The sequence below is a fragment of the Sander vitreus genome, chromosome 18, assembly GCF_031162955.1.
Source record: "Sander vitreus isolate 19-12246 chromosome 18, sanVit1, whole genome shotgun sequence".
NCBI lineage: Eukaryota > Metazoa > Chordata > Actinopteri > Perciformes > Percidae > Sander > Sander vitreus.
Genome location: NC_135872.1, coordinates 16,515,203 through 16,533,153, shown reverse-complemented (window position 1 = coordinate 16,533,153; position 17,951 = coordinate 16,515,203). Strand labels below are relative to the sequence as shown.

General features: G+C 40.6%; 1 protein-coding gene across 2 annotated transcripts; it reads left to right on the top strand.

The window, feature by feature from the left end:
• Positions 1–3,467: 3,467 nt before the first annotated feature.
• fez2b (fasciculation and elongation protein zeta 2b) lies at positions 3,468–15,972 on the top strand. 2 transcript variants are annotated; one of them, XM_078274449.1, is made up of 9 exons: positions 3,468–3,859; positions 7,031–7,139; positions 7,398–7,514; positions 8,796–8,937; positions 10,334–10,461; positions 11,836–11,985; positions 13,260–13,335; positions 14,167–14,232; positions 15,165–15,972. In XM_078274449.1, the coding sequence occupies exons 1-9, from the start codon at positions 3,552–3,554 to the stop codon at positions 15,179–15,181; spliced, it is 1,113 nt and encodes a 370-aa protein (XP_078130575.1). In that variant the 5' UTR covers positions 3,468–3,551; the 3' UTR covers positions 15,182–15,972. The 2 variants fall into 2 exon arrangements, with proteins under 2 accessions (XP_078130575.1, XP_078130576.1); XM_078274450.1 differs by lacking the exon at positions 15,165–15,972 and adding an exon at positions 14,676–15,146.
• The last annotated feature ends 1,979 nt before the right edge of the window (positions 15,973–17,951 follow it).

The following is a 17,951-nucleotide window of genomic DNA, read 5'->3' as shown; positions in this document are numbered from 1 at the left end:
TTTGGACTCCTCATTTCTTTTGTACTCTTTATAACCCCCTGTTATCTTTCTTTTATATATTTCTTTTGTTTCTTTGTGTTCAGTTGCATTTTATCTACCACTACTATTACAAATGAATATGCACAGTACCACCCATGTCAATTGGAGTGGGGATAGTTTTTAGGAAATGTGTTACCTACAATCAAATCAGGTTTGAACTTATCCACCCCTCGCCTTTAAAGAGTTTCCTTCATGTGAAAATCTACTTTACCGCATGTCTGTGTAATTGACCGAAATCTCTCTCTCTTGGTGTGCCATTGTTGATTGATCTGATCTTTCTCAAAGCCAAATTGGCACACTTGGTGTTTTCTGTAGGTTAACGTGTCATGATCTGATATTCACACTTTGGGAACCTTTATCTCAACTCCTGGATGCAGAATGGACTCCTCCACACCCTACATTATTTCAGAAGACTTGAGGCAAATCACACACACTAAACCCTAACAAGAGTTTCAAGCCTATCATTCAATTCACAAATGCTATTTCTGTATGCAACCTGGTGTCCACTCTTCTTTTGTCTGAGTTTACCAAGGGAGTTGTTTCTGATTTAACTATGTCTTATTTCTCTCTCAGAGGTGGTGGTGGGGAGGGCCTGGGTGGGGAATACCAAGTGCTTACTGTAGCATCTCTAAGTTCCTTGGGCTATGGTGGGAAGGGGTGATGTGTGGCTTTGCGTTTAATGTGTTATTTACAAAAGTGATTGTACTGTTTTGTATTGTTGTGTAGGAAAAGTGTTATGTATGCATATTTTCAATAAAGCATTCAGGGTTTTGAAAACACAAAAAGGCCAGTGGAGGTTTGATGGGGCAAGAAATAGTGAAGGCCCCGAGAACAAAGCTTCAAATCCCCAAAAAAAACTATTTCTCCCACCTCTTAAAACACAGAAAGGGGGGTCCAGGTAGGCCCTGAATCACTGCTTTGGGCATAGCATGTGTCAAAGGGTCACTTACAGTTTAAAACACTGGGTTGAATTTCTTTCTACTTTATATTCAGTAATTTATTTCTAAATGTCTTGAAAGCAAATTCTGGAGCTAGAACATATAGTAAAAGGTTATCTTTGATTATGCTATTAGGAACATTATATTGAGTAAGTCCTGTTGTTGGCCCTACGTTTCTATACAAAACTTGCCATTTACCGGTACTTTAGGAAGTAGTTGCACAAGGCATGGGTGCTGGTAAAATGTGAAAGTATCTTTTTTTGGGGGGGGACCCAAAGTGTTCATTATTAAAGAATATAAATGAGAAATGATGAAGTAGAACGTGAATAAAACCATGGAATTGTGAAATAATCCAGTAAATGTTTTTCAATTTGGTCGTTGCTTTGCAGACAGCATCATTGATTGACAGATAATGGCTTTGCAATGAAAAGTGGTATTATGCAATAAAAAGGCCATTGTGGGGGAAATGTCATCATGAAATAAAAAAAAGAAATTGGAAAAAGGACCTTATGAAATAAAAACTGCTGGACTGAAATAAATAGAAATGACCTGCAGTAAACTCTCTTATTGTTAAATGAAAGGCATAATGAAACAACATTGCATAATAATGAGATGAGATTTTAAATGTACTGGATTATTTCACTATCTGTGGTTGTATTGAATATTGTGTGTGTATTCATTTATTTTGTTATTTATTTAATATAAACCACTGTGGGGCTCCATTAATCTGCAATATCAGACTCAGTGCGCCACCTGGTGGTGTCTAAGTAAAAACAAAGTCCACAGCAGCTGAACAAAACATGGCGCGGACAGATTCCCATATTTGGGGAGTAGAATAAAACCTGGAGCTGATCATGGACCCCTGTTACAGCGGATGCATACCTAACTTGATGAATTATTTTAGTTGAAGAACTTTTTAATTATTTTTCATATATGTAGACCTGATGGCTCATTGTAACGTAGCTGTCAAGTCTTCTGTTATGTTACAAATAGATTTTGGTCTGGATGTCTGATGTAGCATCTGTCACAAAGTGGCACAGTGACATGTTTTTTAACAGATGCAAATAAAATTAAAAAGACACATAAAGCTGCTCCCCATAAACTGTACACACTGTAGTAAGATAATAATAAGCATTGTTCGACATACAGCACAGTATGAGCCAGCAAGGAGGTTTTGTATTTGGTCCTATTTGTTTGTCTGTTGGTTACTGTATCTCTAAACAGACTTCACTGACATTTAGTGCAAAGTTAGGCCATGATCCAGGGAACAAGTGATTCATTTTCTATGTGGATAGCACCACCTGTGGCCTGTATGAAGCACTTTCTATTTTGGCTGATAAAAACTAAAACATGAGGTCTAAAATCAAACTTCCTTGGTTTATAATAAATTGGTACTGGCCACAAGTGTTTCTGCCCAAACATTTCATTTCAAACTGTCATTTTAAATGGTTCATTTTGTGTGGCATCTTTCAAATTATACCGATGGCTTACATTTTTGAATAACACTTTCTACCAGGGACAAAAAAAAAATACACCCATATAAAAGCTGCAAAATCTGTCAGTTCATATCCCAGCCTGAGTAAAAAAACAAACAGAGTCTGCCTTACATGTATTCAAAGTTTTATTTTGAAAGGTAGGCCTTCTTTGGTGGAAAGTATTCATAAAGACAGGAAAATGAAGCAACGAAGAAGAAAACAAAGGAAAACAAGCTGAACAAAATATATATGTAGATTGTTTTTGAAGTTAAAGCAGCAAACTCAAGTCCTGTATTCAAAACCTTACTTATGTAAACGTGTGTGAGTATTATCAGTATCAAAAGTAAAAATACTCATTCTGCAGAAAAATGGTCTCTGTCAGTGTTTTACGATCAAATTGTTATTTATCTTGTAAGTAGGAGTCATTTTTTCACTCTATAAAGGAACACTTCAGTTTAGCAGAAAATTCCATAAAACTGTCAGACCATTAGTAAAAAATCCCCCTACAATATTTACCTATGAGATGAAGTGGAGTAGATAAGGCTGCATAAGATGGAAATACTCAAATAAAGTAGGCTACTTGAGTAAATCTACTTAGTTACTTTGCACCCCAAAACCAGGTGATCCCACTTCACAGTTTACAGTAGTCCATCTGCATGGAGCAAAACATGTAAAGGTCTTTTTTTTTATCAGACTCTAGGCTGTTTTGAATTGAAGAGCCTCGAGAGAGACACTCCTGAGATAGCAAAGCAATGAGTTTGCCTTTACTGCAGAAGTGATGCAAGATGTATGGGCTGCTTTTCTAAACTGGATTTATAAATATAGCCTATTAGAGTGCAGATCTGTTCTGACTGACAGTGTTAAGGCTTATATAAACAGCATAGCAAAATCAGATTATAGAAACCATAGATGGAAACCCAGCTGATGTGGGTTTGTTTTGCTCCATCTGAAAGGGAGGGGCGTCCGAACTGACGTCACACTGGTCCGCCCCCCCCTCTCTCCCTTTCTCCGCCTCCCAGTCTAGTCCAGTGTCTAGAAGCCGAGAACAGAGCACCATCGAGGGGTTTAACTGGCTGTCAACAGAGCTCCTACGGCAGTCATGGCGGCGCCGTTAGCCCACTTCGATGAGGACTGGCAGGATTTTAACGAGTTCAAGCCGTCCTCGGGGTCGGCCGACCAGCTGGACCAGCTGAACTCAAACGTGAGCGATCCTTCGTCGGGCCTAGACGATTTCTCAGACCTGGACAACAGTTTCTCCGGGGAGATCTGCAGCTTCAAATCGATGGAGGACCTCGTCCACGACTTCGACGAGAAGCTGACAGTGTGTTTCCGAAACTACAACAGCACGACAGAAAACATAGCCCCCATTAAACCTATCACAGAGGATAGTTACTTGAAAGACGACGAGTGAGTGTGAATTTCATGCGTGTTTTATTTACGTTAACTTTTAATCTCTTAGCTAGCTAGCTAGCTAGCCACGTTAGCCTCACCAGGCTAACCAAACGTTGATGTGACCCAGTGAGCTGCAATCAGTGCCGTCCAAAGTTTAGCCAAGTAGCTAGTGCATGTTTGCGAAGCAAACACTTTCAGTCATATTACAACAACATGTGTTTCATTATGTGGCTAACGTAACGTTAGTTGACTTTCACAACTGTAGAAGCAACAATATGTTGTAATGTTATGACAAATACAAATGTCAACATATTTTGACTGTTTGGTCCTTGAAGGGATGAATCAAGAGTTGTGTGTGTGAAAAGGAGAGGGGAGGGGTTATGCCACGTTAACAGTACTTCATTTCATGCTAAATTGGTTGATGTTAGCTATTAAACCACTGATCCATAAAGTGTATATTGAGAGTAACGTTAGCTAAGTAATTGGCTGTTGCTCTCTGAACACTTCCTGCTGCTCCTTTTGATATGCGAGACGAGAGACAAAACATGTTTGACTTGGCTTTTAGGAGCCCTGCTGTTCGCTCTTACAGCAAACAAACATGTCGTGTTTCATACATGTAATCGTTACTTTCTGAAAGGTTACACTGTGAGTATCTGTTCTTACCACCTTAGCAGCCCTTGCTATCTCAGTCGGAGGTTTTCAGCAGTTGTTAGACACACTCAAATGTCAACTACACATTCACAGGCCAACATGCTGCTATTACTTCCCAGCAGTTAGTCACATTAATCCCACACAAATCATGGACGTCACTGTAACTTCATGGTTGTGTGGGCTGCATAAGTCACCCTCCTCTTGCCTTCTGCTTTCTTCTGCATGTGACATTGCAACATGGTGACATTGTTAGATCTAATCACATAATGGATGTAAGCTTCCCCTTCTCTACCAAGTTAGTCATGTCCATTCAAAAGTGTTGCTTTACTTGAATATTGGACCTGGGACTCCATCACCGAAGACTACCATCATGTACTGAGAGCTTTGTTTACGTAACCTTTACTGGGATGAAGAAGAGTAGTGCCGAGTCTATAATTTTTGACAGCATTATGATGGCAGAATCCCCCTAAAATGTCACACACGTTTAAAAAGCATTGGTTTAGAGTTGCAATGAATTCTTTTCTTTTTTAATCAGCTACAGAGCAACAACATTTAGTCGATAAATTGATTAGTCAATAGGACGAAAATGAATAGGCATTAATTGATTCAGTCATTTATCTATCAAAAATGCCAAGCTCCTAAAATTCAGCATCTCAAATTGCTGTTTTTCTCTGTTTTATATAGCTTTTCTTGCCTCATTTATATTTTTAACTGAATATCTTTGGCGTTTTGACTGTTGATGAGACAAAACAAGACACTCGTAGGCGTCATGTTGGACTGAGAATGAGGACCATGGATTTTTAACTGGACATTTTGTTACTGAAACTTGGCCATGCACATGTACACTAACTGTCATATTATACAGTAGTTGAGAGCTTGTGACAGTTACAAAAACAGTAACAGTCTCGCAGTTAATGGTGCTCTAAATGTTTAGGGGGATGCAGGAGGGTTGGTGAGACAGGTAGAGAAGGGTCTATAGTTGTTGTAGGTGAAGAAACAGAGGAAGGAGGGAATAGAATAATTGGACGTCAGCCTGGTTAAGCCCAAAGAGCAGCGCCAAGCTCAGTGAGAGTCTTTTCTGGATGACTGCACTTTTGCAGGACGTGCCCAGGCACTTAACTAGTTCTCCAGGAAGACCATGGCTGAGACGAACAACAGGGACAGCAAGGAGGAAATGGGTGTATGTGTGGGTGTGAATGTAGAAATAAAAATGCGTTTGTGTTAAAGCCAACTCGTGCATGTGGATTATATGTGTGCAAAATGAAGCAGCATCCACATAAATATATTCAAGCAAGTAAATTTAAACAAATTGGCAGTGTGGAAGTAGAAACGGGAAGATTGGTCCCTTGAAATCTAGACTGGCCCCGTTTTAGAATGTAAATGTTCTCAGTGAAGCTAATCGTGCATTTTGGCATGCACCCACGTGCCCAACGCAGTGTCATTGCTTGAGGCACAAAAAATGCATCCTGTCAGCCATTGCCCTATTTAGAACAATTCCTCAGCCCCCCACTCCCCAAGCTGTGCACGAGCATTCAGGGGGAAACATGCCAGTTATGTAAACACTTGTGTGTGTGTGTGAGAGAGAGAGGATATGACGATGCATAGCCACTCTGACACATGGGGTCACAGCATCCATCCTCGCTCGCAGCAGTCACCAGGAATAAGTACAGTGACTTGCACATGCACTTGGATTAATTTAATATTCTGCACAGACTCGATTTCCTGTCAGTGTTTGAAAACATGCCCAATGCCTACAATTGTTAGTTTTGTTTTCAACATGAAGGGGTAGTTTATTATATTGTTAAGATTTATAAAATGGCACATATGCTTTTAATTAATCCATCAGGAGATATTAAATCACCCTGAACCACACTCATCTAATAACTACCCACTCTAAAATCATTCAGATTTTTTTTTTTTTTTTTTAAATTACATGCTTTCACATATTTTGCGACAGTCTCTCAAATCCGGTAACCAGTAGTCTAAATTTAAAATAATTTCACAGTTGAACATAAGTACAAGTAAACTTTTTTTTTTAACAGACTCTGTGGCACCATCTGCATCAACATGCTGCTATTATATACAGTCTGTTATTGTAATGATGCCACTGTTTCTAAATCAGCCGATATTATCAGCAAACTTCCAAAAAGACTCTTGCAGACCTTTGCTTTAAGGTTGGAGCTACCGCATACGCGTCGGTGTTTCTCACCAGAGAATGTTAACTGGGGGAAAACGCCATGTGATTAAGGAGTTGTTACATTCGTCAGTGGTTTCAGGCGGCTGCTGTGAGACGCAGCAACAGGAACACTGAAGTGGTGAGGGGGTGATCAGAGAGCAGGACATTAATCTCTGCAGAGTAATGCTGTGTCACAGTACAAAGAGAAGGAAACGGGTTGTCTTATCTACTGTGGGTTGAAAACGCTTCACTTAACATTTTGTCCATTATTCACAACTTTATTATGTCTCTCATACTATTGTGTTATTCTCCAAACCTAAAAAAAAACGAATTCATGAACCCCTCTTGCTTTACTCCAGAGTGTGGAACGCTCTGACAGATAATTATGGCAACGTGATGGCTGTGGACTGGAAGACATCGCACACTCGCTCCCTACACCTGCCCACCCTCAACATCACTGAGCATGAGGTACCATAGACACACACACACACACACACACACACACACAATCACAATCTTTTAGTGTAATATTTTAAGCACACAGTAAAAGCACAAGCAACATTTCAATAATCCCGCCCTGTTTTTGAACTTTGCAGAAGAAGAGCCACGAAACAAATGTAAGCAGTTTGCTCCTCAATCTGCTTAACCACCTGTTCTCTCATCCAAGTTGTCTCTCTCTTTCTGTCTCTCCCTCTTAAATCTCTCCCCTCCTTCCCCGGTGGACAGAAGTTGGATAACCAATGTCTGGATCTGTCTGACGACGAGGAGCTCAGGGAGCAGATGGATATGCACTCAATCATCGTCTCCTGCATCAACGACGAGCCGCTCTTCACAGCCGAACAGGTACGTTTTCACACGCACAGCGGCATGGGTTGCATTCACTAGGTTGTTTTGGAAATTATTAAAACGCAGGGCTGGGAGCTTTTTAGGATTCTTAAGGAGGTGGCAAAGTAAAGTGAATGTGAAAGGTAAATACATTTGCACTGGAAATTGCATATTTTACTGGAAGCTACTTCATTTCTTGTGTTTGTAGCCTTTCAAATCTGCCACATACTTGCATAATTAGCTAATTCCCGGTTCACACTAAAACAGATGTGACAAAGAGAAAATTGCTTATTTTTCTTTTCTTCTTTACTAACTAGCCTAACCTTAGCCAAGTAATTGTTCTAAAGTCCATCCTGTTTGTTCAGTAGGGTTGGGTACTGAAACACGGTTCCGATGTAAACGGTAGTAACGAGACCGAATAAGAACGACGATTTCAGAAGCATCGCTGCGCGGGACGCTATGTTACCGTTAGCTAGTAGCTGGATTAAACACAGTGGTTAAAATGCTGACAGCTTACGTTAAGCGGTGTAAAGTGTGACTGTATTTCCCTGTAGAGGATTCCAACACCGGGACGTAACAGTCTGACTGCAGCTGCCGTTGTTGTAAAAACAACACAGATGGTGCGTTTACTTGAAATTCGCCATCCTTGTGGTGCATTCAAAGTTATTGTGTGTGTTTTTTTGCACGTCTTAATGTTTAGAGCATGTTTCATGCTTCATGCTCTGCACACACACACAAATGTCAGGTTCTGGTCAGGATATGTCTTCCTGGGAAGCTTTTATTAACCCTTTGAAAATCATGATGATCTGTTCTCACTGGGGCAAACTACAAACAGACTGAACTCAGTAGAACCAAAACAGCAACCTTGAAAAATGAACTTATTGCTCACTGTTTGCTGGTTACATTCCGGTGAAGGTAACCAGACAGTTGTATCTCTAAACATCTAATGATGTAACTACTCACAACAGACTAGTGTGATGAAGTGACACATACATTTGGTTTGAGTGTATCCATCCCTGATGCTCGTCATGTGTCTTACACAAACATCAGCTCTGGTGAGATATGCATGTCAGACTGGAACAGTCTTAATCTTGTCAAACTTGATTTTCTCTGACAGGGCAGCTGCAAAATGACAAACCTCTCATCTCAATGACAATAAATCTAACACAGAAAACACTGTCACATAGTTCCAAACACACTTACTTAAACCTATAAAAAACTAATTCACAACATGTAGAAAAAGGAAAAAAAAAAAGCAGTACCATACACATGTGAACGTATGTGGTTGGTGTCGTTTAGGTGATTGAGGAGATAGAGGAGATGATGCAGGAGTCTCCAGACCCAGAGGACGATGAGAGTCCCTCACAGTCCGACCTGTCCATGCTCTCTCAGGACCTCCACGCCCTGAAACGCTCCGGCTCCAACACCAGCTACGAGGACCGTGAGTACCGCTGCGGTCGTGTACATTTAAAAGCAGAGAATAAAGCTTTTAATGTCGTTTGTGCTCTCTCCCTTGTGAGACAGCAGTGTTGTCTCACACTCTACTGCCACTTGACAGTTATCTAAATCACTCAATGGAGTGTAATGGGTCGCACTGTCTGGAACATGAAGAAACAGCCACACAAATGCACTAACATTCTTACACAATGTGTAACAAATGCAAACAGACAGCAATTGCGTTGTTCCTACATGTTATATAATCAACAGCATATATTTGGCTTGGACACAATTCTTTAGTGCCAGGCTGGTGTAGACTGAGCATTTGCACCCTGTTTGCCTCAAGGCTATAGATTCTGTTTCAGATATCTGCATATATTAACTACAGTATGTTGTGTGTTTTAACATATTAGACAGTGCATAATGAGTGTCATTAAGTGTACACACAATATTTACACTGAGCTCGTTGCTCACACTCGGAGTGATTACAGTGTAAGATGAGACACCAGACTTGTAAAATGTATAAACCGATTTTCTCCTTAAATTCTCATCACTTCCACCTTTTGATCCGTCTTTTTAAAAGGAGATTTTCACACATGCCTTAAAGGAACACGCCGACTTATTGGGACTTTAGCTTATTCACCGTATCCCCCAGAGTTGGATAAGTCAATACACACATACCCTTCTCATCTCCGTGCGTGTTGTAACTCTGTCAGAGGCACCCACCACTAGCCTCGCTTAGCACAGATCCTGGCGGTAACCGGCTCCATCTAGCTTACTGCTCCCCATAAGTGACGAAATAACGCCAACATTTTCCTATTTACATGTTGTGATTTATATAGTCACAGCGTGTACAAATAACAACGTCACATGAGACACAGCCATCTTCTAACCGTTTACAAACTGGGAACTATATTCTCAGAAAGGTGAAGCACTGCTACTTGGGCGGAGTGATTTGCTTGCAGCACCTGAGCAGCCCTGTGGGGAGGAGCAGAGAGTAACAGTGCTTTGCCTTTCTGAGAATATAGACAGAGTTACAACACGCACGGAGATGAAAAGGGTATGTATGGACTTGTCTAACTCTGGGGGATACAGTGAATAAGCTAAAGTCCCAATAAGTCGGCGTGTTCCTTTAAGTGTCTTTATTGCAGTTATGATAAGGTTGTTTGTCTAGAGCACGTGATATTTAACTGATGGTAGTATTGGAAGCCACTACATAAAAGTGATCATTATTATTGGACATTCTAATTTTGCGTGTTCCATTCAAAGTAAATCACCTTCAAACCATCATCCTGCCATGCTGAGTACTCATCAAACATACAGTGCTTTCACACAACCCCATACACAACAATAACTGAAATATACTACTACTTCCTAATCCGTCTACACACCATCCTCAGGGCTGCGTCAGCTGTCTGTGTCTGAGCTAACCGAGACTCTGGAGGAAGTGGAGACGGCCATCCGCCGCTACAGCGAAGAGCTGATCCAGGCTCTGGCCCTGCGAGACGAACTCGACTATGAAAAGGAGGTATTTTCATCTTCTTAACATTACCACAACGAGGCGACAACATGAACCGCATCTGTGTCTGCTGAGTTTGTGAAAAGCTGAAAACCAGTCCAAAAATGACCAAATTGTTAACAGCACTTGGCCGACTTTAAAGCGTAACTCTCGCCAAAATGCAACCTAGGGTCTTTTTGTGAATGTACCCGAGTCAAACTTTCATTTAAAAGCGTACTTAGGACGGAATCGCCACTTTTAAGATTTACCGTATTTTCGTTTTTGGGTCAAATGGCCTTTTGAATGGGAGTGCTGGGGGCACTTTTATGCTAGCCTCAAAATAGCTATTTTTAAAACATTAAGAAGGCTTGACACAACATGAAACTTTGCTCGAAGTATCGCAAGGGGCTCTACACCTTAACGAAAGCATTGAGAACATTGTTTGTGTACCCAGAGTTTACTAAAAAAGGTTTTGAGCAACTCACGTTAGCAGTTGTTGTTTACACTATCCGCCATTTTCCCAGTCAAAAATAGGCGATCTCCGAATGCGAATGAACGGACTCCATATGAGGAAATGTCATTCTTATATGAGGCTCCTTTTTCAACTACAAGGTCAATATTGTGTTTCACTAACGACAAAACAACGAATTATCCGTGAATTTATATGGAACTAAGCTTTTGGAGCTTTCCATCTTTACTCTCCTCCCTCGACTATTTTTGACTGGCTCGATAGACGGCGACCACAAGAACAACAGCTACAGTGAGTTGCTCAAAACCTTTCTTTTTAGTAAACTCTGGGTACACAAACAATGTTCTCAATGCTTTTGTTAAGGTGTAGAGCCCCTGGCGATACTTTGAGCAAAGTTTCATGTTGTGTGGAGCCTTCTTAGAGTTTTAAAAATAGCTATTTTGAGGCTAGCATAAAAGTGCCCCCAGCACTCCCAGTCAAAAGGCCGTTTGACCGAAAAACGAGAATACGGTAAATCTAAAAAAAAAAAACGAAAAAAGTTTGACTCGGGTACATTCACAAAAAGACCCTAGGTTGCATTTTGGCGAGAGTTACGCTTTAAAGTCACAATCGCCAGACAATTCCACAGTAATGCTTGGTTGTAAAGACTATTTTAAGTGTTAGTTTTGATGTGAAGAAAGCAAGGGCGTTTGAACATCTGTTGTGTCATGGGAACAGACCGCAGTGCTCACAGCGTTCTGTAGGCTGCTGAGAGGGTCAGTGAATCGCTGGCAGCTGTTTCACAATGTAATTTGCTTTTCAATGTCATGACAGTCACTGTGTAATTTTACCGGTAGGTAAAAATAGATTTCTCTAAGAGCATTACACGAAAAATCAAAAAGTTCAAATGCAGTTTGATCCTAAAAACTAGCATGAATAATTTTGTCTTAAAATAGGTGAAGAACAGCTTCATCTCGCTGTTGATCGACGTGCAGAACCGACAGAAGGAGCACCGCGAGCTGCTGCGGAAGAAGAAGAAAATCCGAAGTACGACTACAACCGGGCCCAACGGCCAGAGGACCGCCAGCACGCACATACCAGGCACGGTGAGTCATGTGGTGGCACGCCGTGGGAGGCATAGACAAAGATGAAAACATATGCCCTGAATGCATGATTATAGTGACGATCAGTGAAATAGAGACACGTATGCACAGCCACACACTTCTTCAAAGTATATGCATGGCCTGACAGTTTGCGTGGGAGAGCTGCTTTCACTTTAGCACGAAGAGTTTGTGCCAAACCTTTTTTTCCTTCTTTCTCTTTCTATAGAAGCCTCCCTATCTCTCTTCACTCTCCTTTTTTTCCTCCTTTCTCTGGCTCCTTTTAGCTCCTCACTCTGGAGGGACTCTCCAATGTCATTCAGAATGGCCTCCGTCAAACTTTTGGCAACACAGGAGGGGACAAACAGGTGCCCCTGCTCTTCCTTTCGACTCACATGTTTATTCTTTGCCGATATTCCTCTGTGCTTTTCTTTTTTTTTCCTTTTTTACCACTGGCATGTTTTCTTCTCTACAGCTACTGCTGGCGTTTGGTGTCATATGTTCAGTAATTTTTTTCATCAGATTTCTCTTTGTGGTTGATTTTAATCTCTTTATCCTTTTTTTCTTTTTTTTTCTTTTTTCTTTTTTTTAAATAACTTCTGTCACTTGTCTTTTTATGTATTCCTTTGTTTTAAGCCAAGAATACACGGTTGCATATAGAGCTGCAAAGATTAATCGATTAGTTGTCAACTCTTAAATTAATCGCCAACTATTTTGATAATCGATCAGTCGATTAGTGGTTTGAGTAATTTTTTAAGACAAAAGTAAAAATTCTTTTATTCCAGCTTCTTAAATGTGAATATTTTCTAGTTTCGTCTCTCCTCTGTGACAGTAAATTGAATATCTTTGAGTTGTGGACAAAACAAGACATTTGAGGACGTCATCTTGGGCTTTTGGGAAACACTGATCCACATTTTTCACCATTTTCTGACATTTTATAACAACTAATCGAATAATCGAGAAAGAAAATCAACAGATTAATCGACTATGAAAATAATCGTTAGTTACAGCCCTAGTTGCATAAGCATTGCTTTCTTTAGCTTGCATCAGTAAGCATTTACTCTATTAGGTCTCTGAAATGTTAAAACCAACTACCAGTCCCATACAAGCCTGTAGCTTATCATATGTTCACATGTTGACCTTCATGACATCATATTTTATCACTCTTTTTACAGCATGTTTAAGATTAAAATAGAAGACTGTACAAAGGAAATATTGTCCACCTGCATGTGTAACAGCACTTTCATTCACTGTGTCTAACACGATCTTCTCTTTTTCAGTACCTAACCACAGTAATCCCTTACGAGAAGAAAGCTGGCTCCCCTGTGGTAGAAGACCTCCAGATCCTCACAAAGAGTAAGTGTGTCGGCACCCTCACAGAATCGCACACACCACAGGTCACGGTAACCCAATATTTTCCGCCATTGACTGAATTTCTTTAACAATGACGGAAAATTCTGTAGGCTGTCCGCCATTTTGACCGACGAAACACTGAGGGCGATCTACCCTAACTCTGAGTGATTCACACAACGTCCAGTTAAACTGAAAGTGTCTGCTCTGGATGGCAGCAGCAGCACAGAGTAGCAGGAGTCAGGAGAGCTTACCGACTAGACGATGGCAGAGGAGTTGGCCAAAACCTAAAGCACCTATTTGGCAAATACTTTGGATTTAGACTTTTTTTTTTTTTTTTTAGACTTCATTGTCCCCAAGGGGAAATTCTTTGTCACAACGCTGTATGTTATAGCACGCTTACAAAGACGAGGTGTGTCAAGTGAGTGCGGTGAGTGCTGTCGCAGCAGAGCATGCGCCAAGAGTCACCCTGACAAACTTTTCCGGTGTCACAGTTTTTTCCAGCTGACTCCCAACGCAAACTCCAAATGCATAATCTATCAGCTTGTTCTGGATATTAACTATTTAAAAATTGAAATGAATGGGTAATAATATATTATTCTGGAATCTTTACAACCCTGTCCGTTTAAAATAAGGGACAACGAGAAAGTCTAATGCAACCTCTGAGACACACACACACACACACACACACACACACACACACACACACACTAACTGGACCATAATGACACAATTAGATGTAGTTGTCTTTTCAAGTTGTTTTTGTTTTTTTTATTCTTTGTTTTGCCTCAATGCATGTTTATGTTTTCAAAATGCAATGTGCTTTCTCCTTGATAGTCCTCCACGCCATGAGGGATGACAGTGAGAAGGTTCCTGCCCTGCTAACAGACTACATTCTCAAAGGTAAACACACAGCCGTCGTCAATCATTTTTAACTGCTTCTCCATAATGTTTGATAACAGTTACCGGTGAGCAACTTCAGTCATGTCAAGTTGGTTCATAGCAGTAATGTAAACAAAAAACAAAAAACCTCAAAGCCTTGAAAACTTTCCTAAAAGGGACTTATATTCAGAGGTCTGTGTCACAGCCAGGTGACTTTAGTTTGTGTCGGTTCCAGCTGACATTTAGACATCTTGACCCCTGGTGTTTGAAAGAGGCACAAAATTCCTTATTTTCAGGGAAGCCGACGGTAGAAAACATCAAACAGGATGCCACAGAGAAAAGTAGCACTCAACACAGATTACACACATTACTTCGAGGGAGGGGAAAAAAAGCTTTTCTTGCCACCCTTCATTGTTGACCTGTACCTTCCTTGTCTTTCGTCTGCTGCATTGTCCTCTGGGTAGCTCTGGTATGAGAGCAGTGGAAACTGAGGTTTGTGAGCCACTGATACATTAACACAGACTCTTCACCTGCAGCCTTCTATTCAGAGCCCTGTCAAATGCCATTTCTCTCTCTCTCTCTCTCTCTCTCTCTCTCTCTCTCTCTCTCTCTCTCTCTCTCTCTCTCTCTCTCTCTCTCAGTACGTAGTTTCACTTTTCTTCCCTTTTAAAGCAGCAGTCTTCCCTCACTCGCTCTTTGCTGTAGTGCCTATCGTGCTGTGCAGTGCTTGTGGCTGCACTACCCCTACCCTGAAACACATGAATATGCACATAATTCCCCTTTACGCCAAGCTTGTAGTAGCAGCTGTTCGTCTCACCAGTTTCTTCTCTTTTCTCACCCCAAATTTTTTCCCCCGTGGTAGTTGCTCTTCCATAATTCCCAGCTCTCCTTCATCAGCCACAGTGGGCATCAAGGCACCATTGATCATAAGCTGTTCTCTGTTCTCTTCACAGTGCTTTGTCCCACGTAAAGGAAAGCCTCCTGTTTCCAGAACCATTCACTGGACCATCAGAAGAGGGTTCTGGTAATCTGGAAGAACCCAGATAATGGATTCAAAATCTTCCTTTCTCCTTTTTTTTTTTTTTTTTTTTTTTTTCCTTCAAACCATAGACTTTCTTTCCTTGTGGCATTTTTTTTTTTTACTCTGCCACTGTTGTTGTTCTTAAAGTTTTAACTCTAGATATAACTCCTTGGTCTGTATAGTTCTTTTCATATGTAATGTTTTAACTTTTTAATGCCTGAGTGATACAACCTGGTAAGTCCTGACTGCATGACGACTTGTCTATGGATGCCAGTAATCAGTATTAGTCTGAAAACCTCACTTCCTGATTAGCCAGTGGCTCTTGAATTGAGAAGGGGCAGGTGTATATTTTAATTGCATGGGCTTCATCAGCAGGCCTGTGTGAGGGAAACGCAGTCCAGTTTTGTAAATCGAATGCTATTGCATCAGTGTAGCTCATGCCTGATGGGGGGGAAACAAATCCTGGGGGAATCCAGGCCAGGCTGGTTGTGGTATTGAGCATAAATCCTGTGTTTCCTGTATGAAAACCTTCGCGTTCGTGGCATTTGCTGATTGATTGCCCATAATGTCTCGGGGGTTGAAAACTCTGCTTGCTAAAGATTGAAGAGCAAACCCTTTAACTTTAAAATCGTAGGTTTACCCGTCTTTGCATGTTGGTTTTGGGTTTATGCTCAATTTTGGCTGTTAGTTGAATGTTAAAATGAAATATTTTGTATACGAATAAGAGAAATTGCACAGTTTTTGGAACTTTTTACTTTTTGAAAAAGGGAAGAAAAAAACGTTCACATGACTTAAGAAGGTAATAGCTGGATGAACAAACATATAAAGCATATTTTTGGAGAAGGAATTGTTTTTAGTGAGATTAGGGACTTGCCAGTAGCCACCTTTTGTGACCACACTGCAACATCATTTTGTAAATGCTGTCCATTGACCTCCGAACCCTCAAATAGTGACCACCCCCAACAACTTTATCACTTCCCAGGAGTCGTCATTACATGAGTCTGAAAATACCTCGTATAACATATATAACACATATAGCATTAGTAGAAAATGACCCAACTGGTCGTATCATTAGGATAAATAATGTCAATAAGATTATGATAGGTTTGTAAATTGTGTAGTTAAGCTTCTGTTATAAGTTGTGGGGTTTTCTCTGTCTGTTAACCCTTAAACTGTTGTGGAAATGTTGTGGTAGCACTTTAGTCTGTCAGTGATCTGGTCATGTAGTAGAGGAATATGTGGTTGATACTTAAGAGTACGTCAAACTAGATTAGTGTTAGATGAGGCATATAAGCTTTAGCTAGTGGTGCCAAAACATGTCCGCATGAGGAATTGTTGTCATGCATCCATCTATTAACCTTATTAATCATCGTGAGCATGAGAACTTAAACCACCTTAAAGGGGTACTCTGCTGATTTTACACATTACATTCAGTTTACACGTCATACAGATTACTGCTCAGCCTGTAACACGGTCGTATAATGCCGTCTGCAGCTCTGGAGGACTTTTGTCAAAGTTGAGAAGTTGACCCTGATGAGGGTCATTTCGGCTTGGACTTGAGACTACAAATTTATAACTGAAAGCTTTTGTTACAAACTCAGTGCATGGAGATTTGAAAAGATGTGGGTCAAATGAAAAATACACAGAGTTGCATTATGGGAATTGTAGGATCCAGTGTTTTTGGAGCTTGCCCCATACTAGAGACTAAAACTTACAATATCTCAGCCTCTGCCTAATCGATTTTGATCGCTCTGTCTCTTGCAAGTCTCCACTCATCATGGTAGTGCAATACTAAATCACTGGAGCACCCCTTCAAAAGCCCATACCACCAGTCTAGCACTGCAGGTCTGTTGGTACACTAAAAGTTCAGATCACCAGCTACTACAGGTGCACCACACACCGTCGGATCAGGTCTAGTCTAGCTCTCAGGTACGGTCATCAGTGTTAGTAGTAGTTTAAAATCTTATTCTGAAAGGTACTGACATTCCTGAGTCTTTGTATGTTTCTGGCAACATTTGTATTAGCTAGACTTTGCTGCACTTTTATCTTTTCACAAATTTCTCTAAATACCTGGACGAGCCAGTGGAGGCAATCACGGTAGCCTCTTGACTAAACCAGGGTAGCATTACAGATGTTGATTTATGTCGTGATTTGTTGAAACACAATTTAATGCTTAAAGTCCTAGACTCTGATTAGTAGTGTAGTTAGCAATTAAACAGCAAAGTAGCATCCCGCTTGGTGTAGCAGTCTTGTGACAATAGCGTAGATGCAGTTGTAACATCTAGCGGCTTTGATTTCTTAGAAAATGCGTTAATATGGAGGAGAAGGTGAAACTCTCTTGAAAAAGCAATCTACTTTTACTGGTTAAACTTTTTAGGCATGTTTCACAGAAGAAAAGGGCATAGGAAGATGACGAAGGGGTGTGATAAAGTTAATGGATGTTGGGGAAGATTGCACAAAGGGTTGCTTAAATTTGAGGGGTCCATTTTATTTTTAAAGGAGACAAAAGCTTATAGCTCTATATTGACTATTTATATGTAACTGTTGTTTCTACTGTTGCCAGCTTTGCAAACATTCACAACCTAGCATGTGCTACATGCACTTTACTGCTGCAAACACATGTCTAATAATGATTAATTTGTTGTTTACAGACATATTAATATCACACTAAAAGGGACAAGTGCATGTCGCAATGGAATGCAGAAAAACTCAAAGCAAA

Bases quoted from the DNA above. Each gene is read 5' to 3' on its own strand.
- fez2b (XM_078274449.1), top strand. From the start codon at position 3,552: ATGGCGGCGCCGTTAGCCCACTTCGATGAGGACTGGCAGGATTTTAAC. The intron at 11,986-13,259 runs GTGAGTCATGTG...TCTCTTTTTCAG, and splicing joins GCACGCACATACCAGGCACG to TACCTAACCACAGTAATCCC. The intron at 13,336-14,166 runs GTAAGTGTGTCG...TCTCCTTGATAG, and splicing joins CCTCCAGATCCTCACAAAGA to TCCTCCACGCCATGAGGGAT.